Source organism: Macrosteles quadrilineatus, unplaced genomic scaffold, assembly GCF_028750875.1.
Source record: "Macrosteles quadrilineatus isolate MER2022 unplaced genomic scaffold, UCM_ALF_1.0 Scaffold_4__1_contigs__length_99947679, whole genome shotgun sequence".
Taxonomy (NCBI): Eukaryota; Metazoa; Arthropoda; class Insecta; order Hemiptera; family Cicadellidae; genus Macrosteles; species Macrosteles quadrilineatus.
Window position 1 is genome coordinate 17082438 of NW_026542597.1, and position 27399 is coordinate 17109836.

Genomic DNA, 27399 nt, shown 5'->3' on the forward strand with positions numbered 1-27399 from the left:
AAGGAGACCATGCAACTCAAAGTGGCCATACAACTGGTTTAACATTAAACCCTCAAGGATCTTACTAAAAACTAGCAACAGAGATACAGGTCTATAACTAGCCATGCTATTTCTGGGCTTCTTTGTACACAGGTACAGTCCTTGCCCTTTTTAGGACTTCCGGAAAACCCCCTTCTAAAGGCAGCAATTGAACAGATGAGCTAGTATTGCGGCAATATATGGTATTATTTTTTTCAAAAACGCAGTGGACATATCAAACACATCCTTACTACATGATGGTTTAAAACTATTTACAACATCAGTGGGTGTAACCATCATCCACTCAAAGGCTACTTGTGACATAGGAATATAATTTAAATAATCCACCTTATTTCCTACAATACCACTCATGATTGTCTTCGAGTCGAGGAAAAACAAGTTGAAATCCTCCGCAGAAGCAAAGTCGGTCTCAACATCACTTCTGGGACTGGACCTGCTCCGGTTGATAAGACCCCAGCTGCCTGGCAAGGGTTGGCAGCCCTTGCTACCATGTCAGCAGCCGCAGACTGTTTGGCCACTCGCAGCTGCCTACGATATTCCTTTCTCAAACCCTGCAGATGAGGGAGCATGGACGGATCTTACTTGGTCAAGTCACGCACAGACAAAATATATATTGATTGAAATTGGCAAGCTCTGTAGAGTACCAATTTTTAAGTTTATTAGGCCTATTCACACTCGACAATGTACTGCCCATAGGGCTTACCGGTACCGTCTTTTGAATTAGAGGAAAATGCAGATCAAAATGTATCCTTGAATTTCAAAAAGAAATCCGTAAAGGCCACCGCCACCTCCTAGTCCGAACTAGCCTGAGAGTTGAAACATGGACCATTTCGTCCCCGTGTCTACATTCAATTAATTGGTGTATTATAACCAATGAACAAAGTATTAACCAATTAATTGGTTAATACTTTGTTCTACTGGTGAGGTAACTTTTAAGCCAGTTGAAGCTATCTCTTATTTTCAGTAATTCCATTTTTAACAATTTTCTCTCATCCTATAATTTTTATATCCCAGCGCACTGATATCAAATTTTGATGACGTTGTGATAATGACGATGCTATGGAACCAAAAGCTGTCGACCTTATGGGAATATTTTGACGTAAAGGGGTATTGGCGTTCGAGGCCAAGGGAGAATGTTTAATCTATGGCTAGAGGTTGCCGATTCTATGGTCTGGTCACCGACCCCCACGAAGGAAGAAGCAGACGACAACGGAAACGAACGAACGAACACGGTAACTGACGACACTGGGACACTCAGTAGTCAGTAGGTGTCAGTTTTTCGTTTTCAGTTTTGTTTTGAAAAACAATAATTTTAGGCTAGTAGAGGAGAGGGCTAGGTCTATTTAAGTTTGTGAAATTGATAAGATAGGAAGATAAAAGCAAACCAAGAGACACTTTAGTAACAAGTTAGAGTAGTCGATTTTGTATGAATTATAGTGTCTTTGGTAATAGATTTTTAAATCCACTTGAAGGTAACTAGTACAACTTAACCATACCTAAATTAATGTACCGGAATATGCCTTGGCCTACCGATAGGATAAACCCCTAGTAAAACTTTTTTTTCAATTTCACTGTAAGTTAGGCTAGTATATTTTAAACCATGAACAATCATATCTCAATGATAACAGAATTGTTTGTTTTCAATAACTTACAATAGGCTAGTTCACTATTTTAATTGAAACATTACAATGCAGTTAAGTTAGTCTATGGCATTGCCAAAATTTTATGGCAGGCGGGAGAAATTACACCCTGGGTAATTCTGAGCAATTACTTGGTCAACCCCAAACTTTTTCATATTTTAACACGGTCATTTTAAGGATGTTCTCAGAAAACAAGAAACATACAATTCAAGCCCCACAAGGCCATCGTACAGGTTGCCGAGCAATAAGAAGGTTCAAAGTCCACGCGATTACAGTGGCTTGGGGGGGAGAAGATGCGCGGAAGGCCAGTTGTGAGACAGTACCGTTAAGCTAGGTTAGGTTAGTTCATAACCTAACTTAACCTTGCTGGACTTGAATTATATGTTTCTTGATTTCTGAGAACATCCTTATGACCGTAGTAAAATATGAAAAAGTTTGGAGTTGACCGAGTAATTGCTCAGAATTACCACACCCTGATTTAGGCTACATCTTATGTTTGATAAAGCAAAAGATTATTTTGGAGAATATTAGGCCTATACTTCAGGCAATGGTCACTTTTTTGTTTATTAAATTATTTTAGTAGCCTCTTGCTAAGTTATGCGTTTGTTTTCAGATGACGTCAGTAACTAAAGTATCATGTAATCGAAGCTTCGAGGGCCATCAGTATGTGTTTTCCCATCATAGGTAAGCTCTAAAACTTGTTTTATTGATTGTAACTCATATAAAGTCCTTCCACCGTCACTGTTGAAACTCAAGTTTTTTAGAGAATTTTGGAAACACGATGTAAGTAGTGGTGAGTAGGCCTGCCTATACAAAGGCTGTAAATGCTAAAACATAAAATAGCTGGGGGCTAACTTAGTACAAAACTAGAATGCATCTACAATTTTGTAGTTCTGAACAGTATAGTCTAGTCAAATGATCGTTAGTCTAGTTCCTCATTTCATTCAAAAGTCTTACACATTGAGTAAACAAACAGTCAATTAAAATTAGGTTTTTAAAAATAAGTTAAATCAATGCTTTAAGGTTCTAAAATAACTTAGACTAGGCCTATTCCTTAAGAGCGCAAAACCTGTTATACCTACCTTCCTATTAATTTAATTATTCATTAATTAATCATTCTGTATAAAAACTTAGTTAATATTACCGGTATGTAGACAAATTGACCAAAAATATTCTTTAGGTATTTTTGTTGTCTCTAGCTTGATTTATTTAAAACTCATTCTTCTTTTTTAGTTCGGAGTTGAAATGCGAGATGAAATTTGCAATTTATCTTCCTCCGCAAGCTGAGTCAGGGGATGTCCCTGTTATTTATTGGCTCTCTGGTCTTACTTGTAACGAGCTCAACTTCGTTCAGAAAGCCGGAGCGCAGAAGTATGCGGCCAAACATGGAATCGCAGTGGTCTGTCCTGACACGAGTCCAAGTAAAGAGTTTATTTTAACTACACTAGAAGTTAAATTCTTTATTTGTTAATCCAGTCCTTTGTTATTAATGAGTAAAAAGAATTTGTAAGGGCAGCAATGATGATAGTGAAGTTCCCATCTTTTTATTAGCCTAAAGGCTGTTGATAGTTTTCATTCTAAATAAATATTAATGTTTATGAACCACATAGTAAAAATGTGGTCTTGGTCAGGGAAATTCACAGATATGATTTAACCCTTTTAGTGCCAACGTCCTGTTTTACGGACGTCTTGAAATACAGTGCAATAGTGCCAACGTCATCTTAAACGGACGTGAGCACGGGGGTTCGAAAAGTGCCAACGTCCGTTTAACAGGACGTTGCTGGTTTCGGTCGAAAAATGCCAACGGCCGTTTTTAAGGACGTCTGATAAAAAGCCCATACATGGGTTAAAAATTACAAAAACTTCCACACCATTGTAATTGTTGTTATCAGAAAGTAACGTTCTTTCGTATAACACCGAATATAGTATATATTTTCTCAGTAATATCGCGATGGCAGTGTAACAAAGTTGCTCTATGTCAGATGGTGACGTCAGGACTATGACACAATGTCAGCTGGTGGACGAGTTTGTTTGTTGTTGTGTTGATTCTGTGTGTTTGTTTACCGAATCGTTGTGGTTAATTGTTGTTAAAATTGTTGCGTTTGCAGTGCCAAGAGTACTCAAAGTGGAGGAAAAAGAAAGAAATCTACTTATGTGTAGGAATTGCAAAAAAGGATTACACACAAAATGCTTCCCGTTTCATCGTTGTTGAGTTGTATATTAGGCCTATTGAGGCTATGTACATATATATATTTTTATTTAGACTAATAACAATTTGAACTTTTAATTTTTTATTGCTTTACATTTAGTTAGTGCATGCTTTAGGCCAAGGCCTAATATGTCTTGAAATATTTCAATAGCCTATAGGACTAGTCAAGAAGAACCCTGAACTTTTTGCAAAATGCGACAAATGTGCGGAAAAAACATAGTTTTTACATTTTTTTGTATAGTTCAGTTATTTTTTTACCTACAATGATGAAATTTCAAATCTAAGTAGAGATTAGATAGTAGTTGGAATTCAAATGGCACATGAGAAGTGAAGTAAAAAACATTTTAAGACTATGCGGAGCATGCTGAATGAATTATTTACGATTTTTTCGAAGTAAGTATGTTATAAATGTAAATTTATAAAAATAAAGGTGTTACTTGCATGTGCATGTTATTTTTTACATTATACTTGGTAGTTTTATCATTAAAATAAAATTAATTTGGTTAAAATATCTTGTAAAATAACGAAGCTATATATTTTTTTGTAAAATCTTGTAAAAATGCCCAAAATTGCATGAAATTTTTAGTGCCTCCATATGGAAAATATGTGGTATTTGGGTTGCGAATTTTTCTTGGATGGAAGGTATGTGTGGTAACAACTTTAAAAAAAAACTCTGGCACTAAAAGGGTTAATTAATTAATTTGAGAAATTGTCGAGAAAACCTTGTTCGGCAAGCTGAACATACAACGCACAAACACAACATAGGATAACGCACAAACATAGGATAAGATCTAGAAATTTAAACAGCCAAATATTCTATTCAGACATTCTACAGGAGGGTGCAACATTCCTGGGGAAGCCGATAAATGGGACTTTGGAGTCGGAGCTGGGTTCTATGTGGATGCTACTCAAGCTCCGTGGGACAAAAACTTCCGCATGTACACTTACGTCACCAAAGAACTGCCAGAGGTCATCGCTGATAAATTCCCTGTAGACCCGAAGAGACAAAGCATCATGGGACACAGGTAAAAGATTTTATCAGTTGTCGTTGTTAACATATAAATGGAGCGATGCAGACTCACTGTAGTGCGTAGTAAGGGAAAGATGTAATATGAGTAGGATGAATTATGTAAAGCTTTGTTGACTACCTACGACTAACTGATTCTTTAGCCAAGATTATTTACTAATACCCCCGCCGCAGCAAACCTGCAGACTAAGCGAATTTCCATTTGCCTGATTGGATTTACACTAAAATGTCTCCTTAAAAATGTCCCATTTATTCCCTATTTAAATAACATTAGTTTAACGAGTACTTAGGTTTGCTGCAACAGGGAGGGTAAAAAGGTGTTTTTTGTAAAATGTTAGTATTATAGTATGAAATGAATGCATTTTTCCAAATTTGATCAAAATATGTTAGGCCTATCTATTATTTGTTTTTTTAAGCTCTACAAAATGGTTTAAAAGGATTATTGTGAAATTTTGTGTTTTTAGGGTCAAAAATGGGAAAAACCTATTTTTACCCCATAAAACCCCCCATAAACCCCCGTTCCCATAGTCCGATCATGCTGGTTCGCGAACTCAATCAAGTTTATCCCGCCTTACACCTTCAAACCAAATTTGATCAAAATCGCACAAAAATTACTCAAGTTATCGTGCGGATGGACACACACACACACACATATACATATATATATCTATATATAGATATATAAAAATTTGAACGAATGGTGTTTTTGGCCTCTGGGGACATCAAAATGAAAAAGTAAATCGGTCCCGGGCTTAGGTCTTACCATGAGACCTACGGTAATAGCTACTTCCCTATAAAGAAATTCGCTGTTATCTATTACAAAAAGCTTATGTGTAAATTTGAAAACAACATCTCTTGAGTAGTGTGACTACAATATAGTTGAATTTGTTAGTTTTGTTGTTTGTTTTTACGTTATGAATATTTAAATTCTTTATGAACTAAAGTGACAGTGAAAAATTGTTAAGACCTAAAACTTGTCTCAAATCTGCAAAAGCTATTTTTTCCCCCGATGATCATTGTAAATAAATCTAACAGCAGAAAAACAGTCTGAAATGGTAACGATTAACTGATCAACACATTATCTTTCACTCCTTAACATGGATGCAAAAATTTCCCTCTGATTTTACCTTTTGTCACTATTAATATCTTGGATAGGCTATCAAATTATTAAGAAATTAAAAGTTCACAATTTTGATATATGACCAAATTTTAATGAAAAAACTAATTGTTTAGCATGGGAGGTCATGGAGCTTTGATTTGTGCACTGAAGAACCCCTACAAGTACGCTTCGGTGTCTGCTTTCTCCCCCATATGCAACCCCTCAGTGAGTCCTTGGGGTAAAAATGCACTTTCAGGTTACCTCGGCTCTGACACTGACGCCTGGAAACAATACGACGCTACTTGCCTGGTGTCAGCTTACGATGGTCCCGTCATTGACATCCTCATTGATCAGGTAGCCTGTTTATTGCCTCTCTAATCTATTGCTTTTTTTTAAATAGCATTTCTTAAATTTTGAGAAGTAATGTAAGGCTGTGGCATTTACGTACTGTTTTGTTTACCCCTACTTTTATTAAATTGAAAGAGATTTAACAGGAGACTTACCTTTGTTTATAGTCCAAAATGTTGTCAACAAAATGGTGCTGGATTTGTTGCAGGCACAACTAGTCACAACCTTTTGCTAATACAATGTACTCCCTCTTATCAGGACACCTTATACCCGGACTACACTTGGCAGAAATAACAACTCTTTAACCGGACAATTTTTATTAGCACATTGGTTTAACTGGACTAGATCGGTAGGAAGTGGGCGGTACTGAAACGACTGTTCTCGTTGGAAAGATGTGAGACCAGTGATTACGTGTCTAAATACAATGCTCTCCTAAATTTAAGTCGAATATCACAGCAAACGGTCCGTTTTAATGAGTTTTTGGGGACGTCGGTTTAACCGGAAACCCCGTTATCCAGACTGGCCTCGGTCCCGAGGAGTCCAGATAAGAGGGAGTCTACTGTATATTCTTTTGAGTTTCATTTCATTTATTGTGTCATGTTTAATGTTCGACCAATTGAATTTGCTTTGATATTTTGGACAACAGACAGGGGTAAGAAACCCATTTTCCCATTTAGAAGATCAACGTAAAGTATTTTAATACATTTCATTGAAATGGCAACCATACAAAGTAGGTATTTTAAGCCAAGTATGAATGGAGATGAGTGTAGGATGAGTGGCGCGATCTTGTAGTCTTGTTGGTGACTGAGGCTGACATATTCCTTAGTTTCAGCTGTTAATTAATAGCCCATACAGCCGATGGCAACTAAGGGACCTACAGTTTATAGTGAAATCCGAACCAAATTAATGCCTTGGTATTAACGAATTGGTCTAATTATCAGGATAATACTGTGGATAGTCATAGTACTCACTAGTGCAGATCTTAATCCACACCAGGGTGAATTGCATCCACAGTGCATGCCTGTAAATAATATCCACAATCTGTGACCTAGTAGCTGGATTACAGGACGACGCCACCGTCCCAGTCATGTTTAACATGGTTAAATTTTAATTTGCTTCTTTGGTCTTTAGTTTGACTCAATAAAATAACTATAAATAATATTATAGTTATTAATAATAACTTAGTCTTTTCTCACATATTTAAAAAAAACCTTTTCCATCCGATTGTTTTGATTTCCAATCCAATTATATTGGATTATATTGAGGGTATTGAGACTAATTATTAGCAAGTTCCAATCGACCCAATTCTACTCATTCTGGGATTAGAATATAATGTAGTTGTCATCCAAATAAAAAAAATGTATACACATTATATTTTAAATGGTCTGCAACATAACTTAGTCAGCTTAATACATGGCGTTTTAAAGATATTGTGATGAAAATGTTTAAGGGAGCTGATGATGAATACATCAAAGCTGGTGAACTCTTGCCGGAAAACTTCATGAACGCTTGCAAGAATGCGCTGGTACCTGCTGTGCTCAAAATGAGGGAAGGCTACGACCATAGCTACTTCTATGTCGCATCATTCATCGAGGAGCATTTTGAATTCCATGCAAAACACTTGAAAAACTAACCAATTAATATTTTAAGACTATACCTTGCGTCTATTATTGTCGATTATATCTTGTTTATTTTACTAAATTGTATCGGTGTTATTCAATTCCTCTTTCCACTTAGAAAAGTTTTGAAGAGTATTTGTTGTTGTAGATCCTCTCCTATCTGACCACCTCAGGACCAAACATAAACCAACTAGCTAACTGTGAAAAAGGCAACTCAACCCAGAATAATACTACATAATTGATTAATGCTATTTTGAAAAGGATAAAATCTAATTCTACGTTTGAGTTGTAAAAACACATATTAATAAATCCACTAAACACAATAAAAGAGTTATATAGATGTTGCCAACTAAACTAAAACATAGCAGTGGTGTACACAGAAGAACATAATGTATCTAATTGGATAAAATGGATATGGAAGTTGATTCACTGTGAGACAGTGGAAAGAGTAGGACTTAGTAATGTGTTAAATACATTTTTGTTGTTAGGCGTACATTTTGTTGTTGAGTCAGTGGATCAGTTGGTTGTGCCAAGGACTTCGGGCCCAAGGCAGCGATGTGGGTCTGGATCACGGTAGCTATCACTACTTTTTCAGTACAGTTCACCCTTGTACCGGTTCACCTCTTGCTTTGCTTAATACGTTGCACAACCGCCAACCTATTAAAAAAATAATTTTTATTTTTGAATTCTGAAAAGCAGCCTGATAAAATGAGGACTGGAAACCTGAAGTGAAATATGAATGGTTTCATTGTATTGAAGTATAATTGTTGGCAATGTAGAGTAAGGGATCTTGCTACCACACACTGTGGTATTGTGAATGTCTAGTTTTTCATGATATAGTACTTGTCGAATTCGGCAGCTAGAAAATAGTATAACCATGTTACTAGTCCTGAAAATAGGTGTTTACTGGACCAGTGTGGTCATTCCCATGCAAGACGAAGTTGCGTTCGGGATTACCATACAAATCCGGTAAACATATTTTGGACGAGTGACGTACGATGTTTTATGCCATACTACTCTAAGAAGCTAGCTTAACAATAAAAAATCTGTACAAATCCTTATTCCCAATCACTATTCCTATCCTAAGAGAGGTTATGTTTTTGTTTAAAATCACTCATTGCCAAATATAATCAGCTGTTTGGTGTCCTGAAGAGTGCAGCCAAATTTGGCAGCTAGGAAAACTGGCTTTTACCTCAAGTGTCTGTTAAAAAAATCACAACACTCAAAAGATTTACTGGAGTATGTAGTAAAACAATTAGCTTACTCAAAAGACACTTACTGTTTAACTTAAATTATTATTATTCTCTGAGCTTCTGCAAAATCACTCAGGTTTACCTTCAGCTACACAGCTTTAAACTTTCATAATTCGGTAACAATAGTTAGGCAAACCTTCCGCTTTATTTTGTAGTGGTCTACATCTTCTGGGATGGCATTATAATGCCTAAATCCAATAGGCCCTAACAATATATATTTTAAAATAGTATAATACCACGTTACTAGTCCTGAAAATAGGTGTTTACTGGACGAGTGTGGTCATTCCCATGCAAGACGAAGTCGCATTCGAGATTACCATACAAATCCAATATGATATTTTTTCGATATTTTTTAGTGAGTCGGTGGCTCAGTCGGTAGCGTCGCGGACTTCGGACCCAGGGCAGCGATGTCGTGGGTTCGGATCCTGGTCACTGCCGATAACATTTTATCAGTACAGTTCACCTTTGTACTGTACTGGCTCACTCCTTGCTTTGCTGTAAACGATCCACGCACGGGCGCTTAGTCTATGTGGACGGGCAAATGCAAGGTAAAAGAGGCCGCCAACCTCTTTAAAAAAAAAAAAAAAAAAAAGCACCTTTACTGTACATACACATTGCATCTGGATCTAGTATCGAACAAGTGAGCTTCTGTTTTGTGTGCGATCGCAACTCAGCTACCCAGACTAAAGCTGATAGGTTAGAAAGAGAAGACTCAGAGTATATTTCAGAAATGTGTTTAATTATTTAGTTGAATACTTATAAATGCCTTTATACATACTAGAGTACAGCAGAGCTAAGACCTTGTATTGTCGCCCTCATTAGAGCTCAGCAGCACACGGTGCCCGCACACTCTGCATGATATGGATACAGATCACCACCCTGCTATCACTAACAAAAATATCCCTTTGAGCACAATCTCTAAACCCGAAAGATATTTACAAGCCAAATTCATAGACTATTTTCGACTACCTTAAAAATATCGCTACTTAATTTAGAGGCAAACGAAAAGCCTAAATTTGAATTTCACAAGCTAATGAAGAACGTGACTAGGATTGAAACTGTGCTTTTAAACATTTTGTTATTGTCATGTATATAAAAACTCCGGCCGCGATGCACTGAATGTTAAAAGATCACTGGATTTGTAAACGATACGTTGTTTATTTTAGTAGTAAGAAACACTTTTGTAAAAATACTTCTTCGTTTTTAGCTGCAAGCTGAATTTTTTCAGCTGTTTCAAGTCACATCAATATAGATCACTTCATTGAATTAAATTAACTATGAGTCATTATATTGATATTTTGTGATTTAATCATTTGTTTTGTAAGAAATATTTCAAAGCTGCTTGGGACTTTCAAATATGAAAATTGTATATGTATAAAAGATAAGTTGAGTTTTCCTAAAGTTATACTAAAAGATAATCATTTTTGACGATGTCAAGCCATGTTTACAATTTATTGTTAGCTTTGATCCGAGAAATTATTTTTTAGCTTTGCTATAGTGTACAATCCATTATACATGTTTCCTTACTGTAAAAATAATCGTAAAGTTAAATATTGCAGTTATAAAAATGTTTGCGAGTTACAAAGGTCAGCAAACATGGTTTAAAGTTATGTTTTTTTACATATTCTAAGATAGCTTTGCAGATGTAACAACGCAAATCAAACAAACTTTCAATACCTTATGTTAATGTTGTAAAAGCATCCAGTGACAAATTCTAACATTCAAATTATGTGCAATACATAAAGGAAACAATGAGAGGTTATCTAAAAAGGCACATTTCAGCAATATGGGGTAGCAATGATTCATTCACAAAGTTTAAAAGGAAATACTTCATGGAGTAAAAGAAATTATAAATTAGTACACAAAAGTGAGTGGAAGTGCAATAAAATATTATAAATTGTAAGAAATAAAAATAAATAAATAACTGACCTACAAATAACATTCTCAAAATCAGGGGATTTTCACTTTTATAATTTAATGTTAAACTACTGTATTAAAAATTTTAAGTTATTTTTTCTATTAACTTGATACTCTGCTAACCAGAAAACACTAAATTACAAATTGGAAATATATTCGCTCTTATCACTTACAAACAAAATAAGTACATCAATTATTTAAAAATATGTTGAAGCTTTATTCAATATTTCCTAAAGGACTTTGTTTAGCTCTTACTTGTATGTGTTTAGTGGTTTCACAGAAACCAAAATGTCACAAGACATTACTTATCAACTATATTTGATACATTTTCTTTTGTTTAGGTTAAACCATCATAATTCTTATGTTAATTTTTCCGCTATCTATAAATACCATAAGAGTCCTTTCATAACTAGCAATATGGTAATAACATAGGTACTTATGATAAAAATAATTTTGCATTTAAGTATTCTTGAACTAAAACAAATTATTTCAGTTATACAATAGTATTTAAAAATTATTTTTCATAGTACTTTGTGGTAGATTTATTTAAAGCTTTTCAAAAAAACCATTAACGTTACCAGCACTGAAATCTATCTGTAATAAATAGCTTTTATCTGTCAGGTCGTATGTCAATCTCACAAATAAATTGTTGTGCTACTAATGAAGAAAATATTACGATACAAACAGATCGGCTTGATAAACAGAAATATGTACAATTATTATTTCATAAATTTGTACAATTCCAAATACAACTTAACATAGCGTATAAAAATGTCCTTAAAAATTTGCACATGTTTTACATAAGTAGCTAGTCTATATTCTACTTTTTAACTTCGTACGGATAACAAGAGTCGGAGGGAAGCCTACAAAAAATACCTGCTCCGCCAGAGTGAGCTAAAATCATCAAGCTCGATAAGACAAGAAAGAAAGCACAAAAATCATACAACTTTCAACAAGCGCTCCACCTTAGGGGAGTAAATGGCCTCGTCTACAACATCCCACGACAATATCGCATAGAACATGGAACAGAATGGTACACAACATCGCTTATAACTTAGAACCTATCTGTACAACGTGACGAGACACCGTGTGCTGCTGAATCTCGTAGTATAATTTCATATATATATATTTACTTATATATATATATATTTATATATTTTACCTAAAGGTAAAATGGTAATAGAAATTTTAAATTATATTTGTCAAATGTAAAAAAATGAGCATTGACCGCCACAAACCAACAAACGCACTTATAGCACCACACTAACGTTCTTTGGAGTCACGCGTAAGCGAAACACTCACTGGAACAGAGACATACAAATAAGTTAACACTGGAAAACAAAGTGGTAAATAGAAAAGTGTTGGTGAATTGGATGTTGTAAGGCTAAGAATATTACAAAAGACCACATTTGCCTCACGATAAACACAAGGGTCAATATGATCTTGTAGATAAATTCATGTAGGTACTAGACTCCCTGTTGTTTTGATCTGTTTAGTGTTAGGACATGCCAGACTGGGGTACATATTTTAAGTCGGAGTTGAGTAAAGGATGGACGAGACTGTAACTGAAGTTGTTTTTTTAGCCAAGACATTCCTTTAAACGATCTCGGTCCAGTTTCAAACCATCAAAAAGATTAGGATTTTCTCGGGATTGAACGAACAAATTTCTGTTACGGACACTCAGACAGTTCGTAACATACACAAACAATTCATAGCCTGTTCAGATGTATGGATGTTGATGTTGCATTGTTTGGTTTTTGAAGTACTTACTTAATAGTAACTACTAATAAACAAAATAACTAACTGGATCTGAACATTCAATGGTTCAGTAAGGGTCTGCATCTTAAACATAACACGTAAAAATTTACGCTCGAGGTGACCAATCAAAAGGGAGTCTTTTGTACTTTTGAAAAAATTTCCTACTAATTGAATTATAATTTTAAATACTTGGTCAGTAAAAAGTGTGTACAGTGTGCTGTTATAAGGATAATGAATTAAAACGTTTTGCACCAAGTCCAAGGCAATATTGACATGTTGAATTCAATAGCATTATAATTGATTAATGGTTTTGTAGAAAATAGTGAAAGCCTTGTTATATTAGCAATGTGTATCCATGTGTAAACGGAATTCCTACCAAAATATTCCTTTCTTGTGATTGGAGTTGGAAGTTCTTTTTGTAATTGAACGAAAAAAAAATACAATACCATAATTGGTTTACACAAAACAAATCTTGTTTGATTATGCATAAAATATTTAGTTGAATAAACAGAATATTTTCAATACCAGTGGATAAGGAAGGGAGAAGAGAAGGTGAGTTCAGGGAACATTAATGATCAATATTAGTTTAAGAAACACTACAACAAATGGTTAAGTTGACTTTAGAACAGTTTAATATCTACGACTGAAAGTTGTGTCCTTATTTATGTATTTATATGTGTTAACAATTTGATTACACATTTCTAATCACTACAAATGAATATTAGCTCAGGTAAACATCTGATTCAGTTGTCAAGTTATTCTTGACAATCTAGTGTAGGAATATTTTACGGCTTTTAACAACTTACCCACTTCAGAAGAAGATTGTGACCACATAGATTTGTGCATTTTCAAACCATTTGTGCAAATTCAAACAAATAAATGATAAAAGTAGAAAAAAACACAAATTAACACATAAAATAATATGAACATTCAGCTACTGTCCGGCTACATTTTAGTATGGGAAATTTATTTAAAAACCATTCCAATTTAAATATCTAATTATTTTTAAAGTAATTTAAGATATGTATTTTTTCATGTAGTGAAAGAAATTTGTCTTAGAAATATAGTTAGGGTATTCAATTTTACTTACCACCGGTTTTATGAACTGGTTTAATTCAAACAAAATATAACTAAGAAAAACAAAAACAATATAAAAACAAATCACAACACAATGGGTTTCTATAATACAAGTTATCATAATTATACTTTACCATTGATATTGGTTTGTTATTGTTTATCCTGAAATAGTTTAGATCCATTCAAAATCTGCCAAAATAATTATAAAATTACTTTAGAAACCTTTTTATACTTCCAAATCCAAACACTCGAATATTAATGATTTTTACATATTAAAATTAATTTATTTCTTATGTCTAGTTAGAAGTAGATATTTAACTAAAAATTCTATATACAGCATGCGTATTACTGTTTTCTTGAAATATGCTTTTTTCCATGCTAGAAGTAAGGAATTATCTATTTTACAGTGACAACTATGAAACTACCCAACTAAAATGGCAATGCTCATCTAAGCCAAAATAAAAATTACAGTGATTGCATAGCGGATAGTAATTTATGAGTGATTTGAAATTTAGAAATCATCCAACTATTAGTTAAATGTTTCATGGGATCAGGCGAGATTGAGGCCAGATTGAATTAAAATTCTTAGTTACTCGACTTTTAGAGTCTCCGATTTAGATTCCTCGACAAAAACAGTTTTATGGTTCCAGCAAGGACAATGACAAGCATGCATAGGTACTGAACAGGAAAAGCATCAAAAGACAACAACCTCAAGATGTAGTGTACAAATTTAAAAACCACAAATTTTGTGAGTTTTTTTCACACATTGATTTTTTTTACCGATATTTTATCAACAAATATGTTTTACACCCAAAAGTAAAGTTAGCGGTAATCGTGTACAATCGTAGTACAGATGTTGGAAATAAGACTGAGTTTTACAAAAAAATGCTAACTTGTTTTAAAATTACTCAGGTCACATCAACATTACCAGAACTGTTTAAACATTGCTTCTGAAGTAGGTATAGCAAATAATCTGTTATTTCTGTTATTAGGATTACAGTTTTGCTTTGATGCTAAATTACACTTTTTTCCATTTGCATTTGACATCATGACTTGATTACAGCGCTCCGGGACGTTACATTGGACTGCAGTTGTATGTTTAAGAGTCCTTGGAGGCTAGCGGCCATCTTGGATTATTTCAAACAGCTGCTTAAGAGTTATTTATCGCCCAAAAATATTTTTTCAAAGAACAAAGTGATTATAATTACAATATCTAGTATACTGTGGGATTTGAAATGTTCTTTGTAGTTTTGAATTGTTCTCCAAGGGAGTCCATAGAAGCTAACGGCCATCTTAGATTAGCCCACCATAAGAGCAATTTTAATTTTGTTAATTTCAAGAAGCCGCTGAAGAGTTATTTACCATCTAAAAATATTGTATCAAACACCCGAGTGATTGTTATTTAAATATCTATTATACTGTGAGATTATAAATCTTCTTTGTAGTTCTTTTAACTGTTTTACATTCTAGTAGATATTTTACATCTAGGCTCCAAGGACTCTTAACAGCGCTAACCTAACAGATTGATGGTTGCTTTTTGCTACGTTAATTTTGTCCTTGTGGTATATTATATTATTTTGTTCAGTACAATTGTGTCTGTTTGTATCTGGCTTTTAACTTAGTGAATAAATTATCAATTAGCATACAATTTTTCAAGTCTAGGTTCATTGTAAAATACAAGTATATATCTCGTATCATGGATAATTTTAATACAAATTGAGGAATTACTTGATCCCTGACAATAATTTGATGAAATCCCATTTTCATGAGAATTATACTTTTATTTTTTAGTGTTTACATTGTTAAGTGTTACAATGAAGTATCGTCATTGTTAGTGTTATACTTAATGTTGTGTACACAAAACAAGGACACGCAACTGATATTCGAAAACTTTTTAATGTAAAGTGAAAATATAACGAACACTCATGCAGAATACACAATAAAACAAAATATTGCTAATAATTATAAGCTTATCTTAAACTTCCAAGTGAGTAGTTTCTTTAATTATTGTTTTCAATAAACACTAATGTTTGTGTAAATGTTTACCATACTAACAAAATTTGTGTTTAAATATGTTTAAGCTGATAACAGATTGAGTTATGGATGAGTCTGTTGTCCATTTACTACAGATTTATTTCTATTTTTGTCTGCATTTGAAGCTGCTTTTTTTATTCAGTAGATTCACTTTTTTAAGATTCATAGCTCCTATTTTCGGAGCTATACTTTAGCAAAATACTTCAATGTAGTTAGATTTTCCCAAATTACTTAGCGTGATTTGTGATCAATGAACCGAACAAAGTTGAAATAACTAACTTCCAAAAACTACAACAATAATGTCCAAAATTTACTTTTGAATTTTTTTAATGCACCATTGTTAAACTATTTTTTTTGTCCCTCGAGAGAAACTAACCACAATCCTTTATTTTTTTTACTTGATGACACTTAACTACCTAACTGTAAACAGACACTGGAGATTTTGGGATTGAAACAGGAGGAAACTCGGGACGTCAATGGGATCCGTACTGGATTCAGATGCCCGATCTCCACTTGACACTTGTCTTGTTTATTTGATGGAATAGTTTGTGAGTCAAGAAGGAGGTGACTAAATTTTTACAGCAGCACCCGATGGCTGCGTAAGTTAAATTTTATCTTAACTACTTATTTTTTCTAGTCCTTGAAGTAGTTGTGTTCATAAATACGAGGTCAGGTTGGAATGGCACTTGGGGTATTGAAACTGAATGAATAATAACCCGGTAATAACAAGAAAGTGACCTTGATTAAACATTTGGCATTGGAATCTCTAAATTCCCAGATTTGCAACGGTTAGCATTAATTGAAACAACATTTGAGGTTGAGTTTGATGAGGTTATCGACCGAAGTTTGAGTCGTGTGTCGGCCGTTTTAAGTCTTTGATCCCAAAGTCTCCTGTGTTTCCCTCGACTAACAGTGTGTAACAACAAAGCACCTAGAGAGCAACAAACAACAACAGAACATGTGTAAAGCAGACTACACCACAGAGATACAAACACAACTACAAGTTACCTAGGTCAGCTGAAGAAGCCCGGTGATGGTCTACAACTAAACAGACAAACTAAAGCTAAGAAAAAAGTAGAAAAGTGAAAAATATTTTCATTCACATGATATGTAGGACAGGACTGACTATAAAGTAGTCAAGAAGCACTGCAGGTTCGAATATATCCCTTTTTGTACAAATACAGTTTTTCAGAAAACTCATATCTAGGGATGTAGCGATTATTTATATTTTAATATTTTAAATCTCGTTAATACAAAAGCTCGATCGCAAACTATAAATCTCGTCTTAAGCTGACAATTTTAAAGGAGCAATTCAAAACTTTTCACTCGTCACTACTTTATTGCCACGGACCAGGAAAGTGTGGAAGATGAAAAGTAAACGGAGAAAATCATAGGAAAAACTAAAAGAGAACGTAAAACGGAGGAGTTATCTACAAGGGTGGGGAGGACTATAACTTAATGGAGTCAAGACTAGCAAGGGAGCTGCGTCGAGAGAGGCCCAGCGAAGGGGGCCCACTAACCAAGGATGTGGTCCCAAACAATTTGTACCAGCCGATCACAATATTTGATAAGTTGAGGTCGTCGAGCATGATTTGGGCGACTCCCATGAACACTTTCTTGCCTTCAATACGGCCATAGTCGCCCCACACTGTAACCTGTAACAAACAAGAGTAGTAATTGAATAAGTGAATGAATAAAACGTACGTTCATTAGACAAAACCACACAGCAGATATAAATAAAACACATACTTTATAATAGATAATTAATAATTATCGTGTAGCTTTAAGTATGGAAATCTGCCTAATAGACCTTTTGTGTTTTCTAAATAAATGGTGTTTAGTTTTCAACCAACAGGTCAAGGCACTTCACAAGCTAAGAGCTAGAGATTAAATGTAAGAAAGGACCATGGGGTCCTAAGTTTGCCTCAATAAAGAAGGATTTTCATTTTATTTCAAGCTAAAATAATGTCTCGAGAACTCTTAACAACCATCAAGTACAAGCTAATCCAGCTGCCGGAACGCGATCATGGGCTAGAAAAGTAAAAAGGTCAGATTATATGAGGAGCAGTATGTTCAGGAGTTTTCCACGATTGCTGAAGATGCTGATTATGTTTCTGTTATCACAAAAGATTTTCAGAAGTTTGCCACAGTCGCAGATAACAACAAACCATAAAGTTTCTGTTATGACGGGAGACGATCATGATACACCCGTGAGTATGGGAGATGTAAAATATTTTGCCACAATGGCCAAAGACAATGTTGATCTGTTACCGCAGGAGATTTCATAGTTTTGACTGTGATCGCGGGAGATGACAATAACATTTCCGTGATCGCATAAGACAATGATGATGTTTCCATTACTGATGAACATATTTAGGGTTTTGCCGTGATCAAGGAAAATGGTTGATATGATGTTTCCATGATAATGGGGGAGGGAGGGGGGATAAAAAATCTTTGCTGTGATTGCGGGATACGTTGATAATGTTCACACGACCATGGAATATAGTCACAATATTACTGTAATAACATTATAATTGATTGGTGAAGGCACGGTCAGATTAAGTGAGCAGTCGGACTAGCGGGGTTCTACTGTATATTAATTACAAAGTCGAGAGCCAAATGATTAAGTTTATTCACAATAGAACGATAGAACTGAAACATCCCTTTAAACAATATAACCTGTTGTTTCGCCCTTTGTCACAGAATCAAGCCATTCACCTGCAGTATGCAGCCTTGAAAAGGTTCCCTGAAGGTCAGTGTTTGCTGGTAAAGAGGATCCAAAGTTCGTCTGGCTGTCGCTGTTTTCGCTTTCGCCAAACATTTCTTCCCACTTACAAGGTACACTTTCACATAAGGCGCTGTGGACAAAAATGATATTGTTATCATCACACACAACCATCTGGGTTAAGTATGATCATAAAAAATTAAGTAAAAATGTACTTTCTTAATCACACTAAGCTATAGCACTAAATAACACTAAAATGTATGTGTAAAATAGCTACTAAAATGTTTGGAAGTACGTTTGTCTCATACCTGGTAACACTTTAGAGCCCTGTCTGGATTGCAGCCCTCGCGCTCGTATCACCTCCACCTCCAGATATCCCTTCTGGTAGCACATGCTGAGCTGAATGTCGCCCAAGGACGGAGCCCCCAGGACTTGCCGGCCCACCAGCTGTCCAGGGCCTAGCCCCTCGATAAAGTCCGACAGAGGACCTCCGTCTGAACCTTTGAGTGATGGCGCCCAACTATCCCACACAAACAATTGTTACACTTTCCTCCGGTAACACACAAAGACTGTCTGACTGTAGTTTTGTTCTTTTTTGATCAATTTATTTTTTAAACTTTACAATTTTTCTACTCTCTATACATCTTAGGATTTCAAGCTCTATACGTTCTACGTTCACTGTGCGGTATGAATTGTCTGTAAGCCACCCAAACTTGCAGTTTCAAAGTTTCGGCAATACTAGCCGTCCCAAAAACATCAGAACTCTTGACACACTGTAATTTTTTTCTGGTACATTTACAACTTACTATGACTTATAAGTAAATCAAAATCCAAATTGCTAAGTTGAAATATCTATCTATTGTAGTAAATTGCATTTACGGAAATAAATCTTAAATAATTCTTTGGTGCCTTTGAGTAGCCAGTTCAGTTGACACAACTCGCATGATATTTTCAGTAATGTTAATAGCACAACTATCTTCTGTAAGACCTGTACTGCACACTGAACGTAGAATTGAATATAGAGGATCGTGAAAATAGCACATTGCTGAAGCAATTGTGGTTGGCAGGATTTGAACCCGACATCTAGTCCCAACCCATAGCCAACCAAATCGTAGCCCGTGAACCCGTGTGAAGTCCCAAAGCCCAGTGCCCATCTACTAGACCAGCTTGCTCCCTCAACACCATAACACATTACACAACATTGTTTTAAGATGTTTTGGAAAATAATTAAAGTTAACTTAAATTTCAGCTTTGTAAAAACTCCCATTTGATGTGGTTCTAATCACTCAAGTATGGGGTATTATTACTCTGTACATTATATACTAAGATTCCAAAATAAACTGGCAGTCATTGTATATAGTACAGCAATCTTTCAAATAAACTTTACAAGAAAAATAATGGTGTACATTAATTGAACAAAACTACAGTCAGCCCAGTTGCCTATGCAAACCTACTACAGTAAAACCCCTCATATCTGGCCTACACGGGACCGAGCCCCTGGCCGAATAAACCAACCTATTATTAAAATGATAATTCGTATCTAATAACAACTTGTGATTGGTTCAAAGTAGTGTTTGAGTCTCTTTTGGGAATCTAGTAGCTCAACTGAGTAGTCAACCCGCTAAAAATATGAACAGGAAACAGATAAACTGTAAGAACGCTAAAATCATGGAGACTACGTGTACAGCCATGGGTAATATTTTTGGTACCGATTCTGGAACGTGACCGGATAAACCAAGGACCAGAAATTCCGAGGCCAGATATTAGGGGGTTTCCTGTAGATTAAAATTAAGGTGTTAATTATACATTATGATAGAGGGAAATCTGCAAACCTCTACTGATTCTTAATCAGAATAATGTTTAAGGGAGAAGCATCTATATTCTGATGATTTTATTTTTTTGTTTGAAAATGTCCTTTTCTCTAAGTTTTACTTGTGCAGACTACTGTACTTCAAAACTAATAAAAAATATTAAACAAAATGTCCAAAAGATTTATAAAATGAATAATTTAAAAGTATCATCGATATATTACATTCAAGAATATGGAAATATGGAACCAACGAGTTTAAGGTATGATTAATATAATTTATTTCTACATTTAATTGTTTATTGCAATTTGTTGGATACTTAACACAACTTTTTATATAATGTTGAATGTAAAATTTTTATATACATAAAATTATTGTTTTTTTATGTTTATATATTCTGCTTCTTACAATCCTTGTTGAATAGTTAAATTTCTCATCTTTGTCTTCCAATAGTACAATATGTGTTTTTCATTTCATACGAGTAAATGAATCATTTAGACTCAAATTTACAACATACATTTGCATGTGAGTAGTGTTTTAATGGATGCAGAAGCCAAAAGCAAGGAGATTAAAATTTTGTTCAATAAATTCTTTTTACAAAAATTTGTCATGCAATAAGTTTTAGCCAGGGTTTGTATAGCTTCCATACGTAATTTAGTTTATGCTATTCAACTTATAAATAGCAGTTAATTTATCTTAAAAGTTCAAATTAGCAAGTTTTGCTTAGTTTTTACTAAACAAATTTAAAATAATCCTTTTAATCATTCAATGTAGTTTCAAGATTTTTCACTTCATCCTATTCAACTTAGCGTTACGTAATAGTAAAACATTACCAATACAGATCCAATGCACTATAAATACACTATGTCTAAAACACAAAAACAAGTTATAGAATAAAATACACAGAAATGTTTTAGATATATTAAGGCTAACTAATACTAGACACTACATAGAGTAAAGAAAGATAGATAGAGATAGAATGAAGACCAATTCCGTAGGGATAGACAGAAAAGATTGTGCATTCACGTGCTAGTTGAGCGTAGATTTTGTGGATGCTAGTGGCCAAGATGGTAGTCATCGAGTTCGATAGCTTCGGGGTTAAGATTTAATCTACATCGTTTACCGGAAACTTCAGCACTCCTGTTCAATTTCATGCACTACCTTCACAAAACTGGGAATACATTTTTGACGAGTTTTTTGTCTGGTTTCGTAACCTTCCAGTCTTCTCTGCTGCCTTTCCACACTTGTACGACAGAAAATGCAACAACACTTAGAGGCAAAACAACAAAAGTCAAACCACAGAAGCAACAAAGCTGTAAATTTTCACAGTTGTAGTTTATTTGAATCAATTAAATACTGGAAGTGATTTTTATGTTTCATTTACTGTATGTCTATTTACGATACGTAAATCATTCTACGCACTGAGAATAAAATGGCCTAAAACATTCAAGCACATAAAACAAACCTCTAGAGCTAAAAATGAAGGATATGACATTTTTTCTCTCACAAACTTAAATTTAGCCTTTGAAACTAAATTTTCCCAGACTAAAACCATATAAAGTATTCGGAGGGTTTATGTTCAGTGTTTAATAACTATTTTGATATTAATTTAGGTATACTACATTTCAATATGTTATTAAAGAGTGGATTTATAATTGGAATTAATTGGTTTAGAATCAAAATTACATTTTCTGTAGGCCTAGCACAAAACTGTGGCGGCTTGGGCAACGTCCCAATCAAAAATAACACCACTGAGCAATGCTCGGTCCCCTGGCACTTCTCTTTATGAATAAAACATTATTTTTTTTAGAGCTGAAATATTGTATTTAGTTTTCTTATTATCTTCTTTGTTGTTTAAATCTAGTGATGTACCGGTAACATGGAATGGGTTAACGAAAAAGGCATTTATCAGACTGAAGTTTTAGCTATGTGCAATGGATAGTTTCCATATAAATGTGGTTGGTTCATTGTATTATAATATAATAGTTAATTTAAAATTGTAACTGTATTTTTTTATGTTAATAATCTTATCTAATGATTAAACATAGAGCCAATGAATAGAGAACACTGCTTTTTTGAAAGTTAGTTTAACTCTTTATCAGTTAGTATGGATGTTTATCACCCCTTTTTGATATCCTAAGTGTATAAGAAATACAAATTCAAATGTCTCTTATTCTAAACATTTTCAATCCCACAATCGTTTTCCATATCCATTTAGGCAGTTCAAAACCTCATGCCTAACCTTCCAAGTCTTGCGGTGCATGACGACGTCGGTATCTTTACGAAACCAAAGTTCGGATTACACAAATGAATAGTGAGTGTTATACAGTGCGAGAAACATTGCTTTGCGGAGAGGTCAACTGTGAAGTGTTCGATGCCACATAGCATATAAAAATTGAAAACAAAGAGGTACGAGTACTTATAATGAAAACATAGAGATCATGCTTCATAGCACCACCACCAACACAAGAACACAGTGCGTTTGACGATAGTGCAGCCACTTTACACCAAGATATCACATTGTGGGAGTTGAGGTGTTAGCACATTCACTGGTTTATGCATTATATTTGCTTTAGTTACAGTTAACTGATTAGACAATAGACAATTTCTTTATTACAATTTCATCAAGAAATGTTACAGCGTCAAATTTATGTATGTTATGTATGTTTTTCAAAAGCGAAAAAGTACAATCTTCACATATTAAGATTAATAGTTTGTTAGAAGTAGTTATATCATTACTTAAAGATTGTGATTGTTGGTATATTAACCCTCGGCATTCAGTTGGCCAGTCGTACTGGCCTCGTCATTGACGTAAACAGAGTTGAATTGTTTCAATATCAGCTGTATCTGCCAAATTTCTCTGTGTATTGCTCAGAATCGGAAACTTCTTCTCACCAACTTTGAGTTATTACAGTTAAAAGTTTGCTCACTAGGTATTACCACTTCATAACAAATTTTTGAAAAACAAGATTTATCCATGAGTAGCTACGTTGCTGAGTGAATGTTTTTATGTTGGGCAGTACCACTGGCCAATTGAGTCGGGCCAATGTGAAATTTAACCAAACTGTGCAAAAGAACGTTGTCAATACAGCTGGACAAAGATTAAAATTGTTCCTATTTCAGATTGCAAAGGGTTAAAACCATTACATACGTAAATTCATTGTGACAAATATCATAAAATTTATTTATAAAATTTAAATTATTTACGCAACTTGAGTTAGTTTTAGCTAATTAAAATTACTTATTAAATTAAATCAAAAGTGAATTTAATTAGAAATATTATGTTTAAACTGTTTTATTACATTTTGTCTACATTAATTATTTTTATTTGTTTACAATTTGGTTTAACAGTGTTTGTATTAGTTAGCTGGCATGGGGAGGGTGGAGGTGATCCGATGGCCTACTTACGAAGAGCCGTCAGAACTAGAAATGCTGTGACTGCTCGATTGACGAACGGGAAGGGGGGAGACCTCATGTGAGCGAGCGAATCCCCCCCGTCGACCTCCCTCTACACAGAGTAACACTCTCACTCTCTCACTCATCCTAGCATAACTCTATGTACAACCATTGACTATGGATAACCACTAGACATTCCATTTCCATGTTAAGGTTGTAGCCAGGTTTTAGAGGAATAAATGAGGTTAAATTGAGTCACCAACAGATTGTGCTGATGTAAATGAACTCAAATTGTTTCAAATACGCCAATTTTTCCTCTAAGCTAAACTAAAATGACATTTCTTGGTAAACTATACGATTGTTTATGTCATAAAAAAATGAAGAGAGAAATGGAATTTTAGAAAGCATTATCTGTGAGTGGCTCATTCAGCTGTTATTTTTTAATAGAAAATTAGCTACAGCTGATTCATATAGATGGGATATCTACTTTAGTATCCAAAACTCAATGGTACAACTCAAATCTCAGTCAAGTTGATGTTAGTATACCCTCAACTTAAATTAAATATACTTCTAAGTACTTTCAATGCACGAATCTCTCATTTTAGTTTGGGGAACTATATCCTTCATTTTATTCAAAGTTAAAATTGGAGCTATACTTTTTAAATCAAGGCCATTAAATAACAGGAAAGAAGAATTTTTAGGGCAATTACAATTATTAACAATTTAATATTTCAACACTTAAATTTCTCATTCAATAAATTTACACAATGGAATATTTATTCATAAAAATGTAAAAAAGTTAATTTAAATGATTTGAGAGGTTTTTACAAACTGAATTAAAATAAATGTAGTTAGAAAAAGGATACTTGACAGTTTAAAGCATTAAATAAGTTCAAAAAACAGTAAAAATTATCAGAAAGAGCACACAACCTCTTTCATGTTTTCAAAATAAGACATTTAATATTCTCAAACATACTTCGTATTTAAAATTATTCACTCAAAATTACTTGTATTCCTAGCAATCAAAATGCAAAAAGCCTTAACTAAGTTTCAAATTGCAAAAATTCATAACCTACACTAAAAATATTAAAATCTTACAAAAAATCATAAAAGCTCGGTTAAATATCCTTGTGAAAAACACAAAACAAGCCCACTCAAACCCTATAGCCGCCTCTACTATTTTCGTTTGTCACACTTGTATTAATCCAAATCCAGTAGTCAGTGCTGCCCCGATCAAAACTAAAGATACGTTCATGAGCCAAGGAATTAGCATTGCATACAGACCAACGAGGATAGAATCCTGTAAGAACACGTACATGAACATAGAAAGTGGGAAGGATATGAAACAGTCAAGCTGGCGAGGGAGTTGTACAAGAGGAAAACAACCAGATACATTGAGGAACCAGACAGTCCGACAGATAACATTCCAACATTGAATGATTGCAACTGTAATCTACCGTGTTACATTCAGGCTCACTGAAAAGTCACTGATTTTACAATGATAGTCACCAGAATCACTGAAAACTCTAAGGTAATTTTTGGTGTGCCTTTTAGTTGCGCTCTGTTACTCTTAAGATAGAGCACAAGGCTTGCCTGAGTGGAAAAGTTCCATCCTGGCACAAGAAAAACAAAACGTAGAATATTTCGTTGTCTCGACCAAGGGAAATTTTAGTTGAAAACTTGCTTGTTTCAAAATCCTGTCAGTGACAGTGGAATATTTCAGTTTTTTTGTACAGCGTAAATTTTGTGTATTTCTTATACCAGGATGGTTTAGGTAAACAATTTTTTTATTATTTATAACCAGTTTAATATTTTACCCAAAGTAACAAAGGAAAATAAAATATATTTGTTCATAAACCAAATATTGAATGTAAAAGAGATTGTACAAATGTTTATACACTTTCATAATTTATTTGATGATCAACGTATGATTTTTGAAATCTAACAAATTTTCCTTATGCAAACTGAATAAACTCTGCTTATTGCAGGTGATCTTTGGGGGAGAAGAGTCACATAAACATAGAAGTTAGTTTGTGTACGGTAACTGATAGACACCCTGTAAGTTAGAGTTTGATCATTGGCCGTAGAAGCTAAAACAAAGATCTTATTACAAATACAACATTTGCGGATAGAATTGTTCACAACTGCTTTTTTAAATTTTGTTTGATAAATGATCAGAATATTTATAAAAGAGATGGACAAAGTGCAACAACAGGACATTCTACAACTATGCAAAAAACACTTAAAAAACTTAACTTCCGAACCGAATGAAAAGACTATTACCAGTTTCTACAGGGCAAGATTTGTAATGTTTAGGTAAAGTGTTGGACAGAAAGGTTAGTCATTTTTTCAACGAATAAACGTTGGGGTTGGTTTTAAAGAAAATGTATTCTATTTTCGTTTAATGAGCATATAATGGCTGTAACCAATATGTAACAGTATATTTACTCTCTTCAAATATTGAAATGCCAAAAATTACTTAAATTTTTGGGGGGAACACCACTTGGTTTATGAATACAATAAGAAAGAAGGAATGGATAAACAACTAAGAAAAGAGTTCCAAGATGTTGATAATCAACAGTATCAACTGGAACCGTTTTTTTTTTTAAGTAAGTTTTTTACGCTAAGACTTCGTCATCGTCTTTTCGTTCTTGCGAACACGTCGTTTTTTAAAAAACATTGAGGTTTACAGTTTTTAACATTTAAAACACTTAACACAAAACACGAAAAATGGCCAATAACTATTATGGTACCGATCGGTGGAGCGGCGGGCGACACGGAAGTTGAGTCTAGACTGACCGCTGCAAGCCGGTGTCATTGTTCTTTCTTATTTTTTTAAGAAAGATTAGGGGAGGGGACAAGTAAACAATGACACCGGCTTGCAGCGGTCAGTCTAGACTCAACTTCCGTGTCGCCCGCCGCTCCACCGATCGGTACCATAATAGTTATTGGCCATTTTTCGTGTTTTGTGTTAAGTGTTTTAAATGTTAAAAACTGTAAACCTCAATGTTTTTTAAAAAACGACGTGTTCGCAAGAACGAAAAGACGATGACGACGTCCGCCTGAAGATGACCCCGTGAGGGTCGAAACCGGTCGCCTTTCAAGGTCAAAAGGATCACTTGACAGCAGGTAATTTCACCAGTACACGTTCAATGTAGGTTCAAGTGTACCTTTATACTTACAAGTATCAAAGAAAATACAAAGTTTTAATGTATAATGAATTTTGGGTGTTTAAATTTAAAAAAATTAATATGTATTTTTTGGAAAATTAGTTTTTACAATTTATTGATTTAACAAAAGAAACATAGAAATGGAAATCATCCTTAATTGACCGTCTGGAAAAAAGTAATAAGAAGAAAAAAAGTAATTGGAAATGTCAGTCGCAAACACAGATCACATCACAATGATAGAAAACTGTACAATACAACCACTCACACCTGAAAACGTACG

General features: G+C 34.3%; 2 protein-coding genes across 10 annotated transcripts in view; one reads left to right on the forward strand and one right to left on the reverse strand.

The window, feature by feature from the left end:
• The first annotated feature begins 1282 nt into the window (after positions 1-1282).
• On the forward strand, positions 1283-8063 carry LOC128992131 (S-formylglutathione hydrolase-like). Of its 2 annotated transcripts, none has more exons than XM_054415562.1 (6): positions 1283-1303; positions 2293-2363; positions 2913-3100; positions 4724-4913; positions 6149-6368; positions 7813-8063. In XM_054415562.1, the coding sequence occupies exons 2-6, from the start codon at positions 2293-2295 to the stop codon at positions 7993-7995; spliced, it is 852 nt and encodes a 283-aa protein (XP_054271537.1). In that variant the 5' UTR covers positions 1283-1303; the 3' UTR covers positions 7996-8063. The 2 variants fall into 2 exon arrangements, with proteins under 2 accessions (XP_054271537.1, XP_054271535.1); XM_054415560.1 differs by lacking the exon at positions 1283-1303 and adding an exon at positions 1326-1511.
• A 1911-nt stretch (positions 8064-9974) lies between these two features.
• LOC128991613 (regulating synaptic membrane exocytosis protein 2-like) overlaps positions 9975-27399 on the reverse strand; it is an 81988-nt gene continuing 64563 nt past the window's right edge. For 6 of the 8 annotated variants that reach the window (XM_054414652.1, XM_054414655.1, XM_054414648.1 and 3 more), the window contains 3 exons: positions 19054-19265; positions 18739-18878; positions 17230-17675 (listed from right to left, as the gene is read on the reverse strand). In XM_054414652.1, coding sequence (XP_054270627.1) covers positions 17469-17675; positions 18739-18878; positions 19054-19265 — 559 coding nt within the window. In that variant the 3' untranslated portion in view covers positions 17230-17468. Of the gene's footprint in view, positions 12453-17229; positions 17676-18738; positions 18879-19053; positions 19266-23961; positions 24062-27399 lie in introns of those variants that run through there. The other 2 variants (XM_054414650.1, XM_054414649.1) reach the window with 2 other exon arrangements.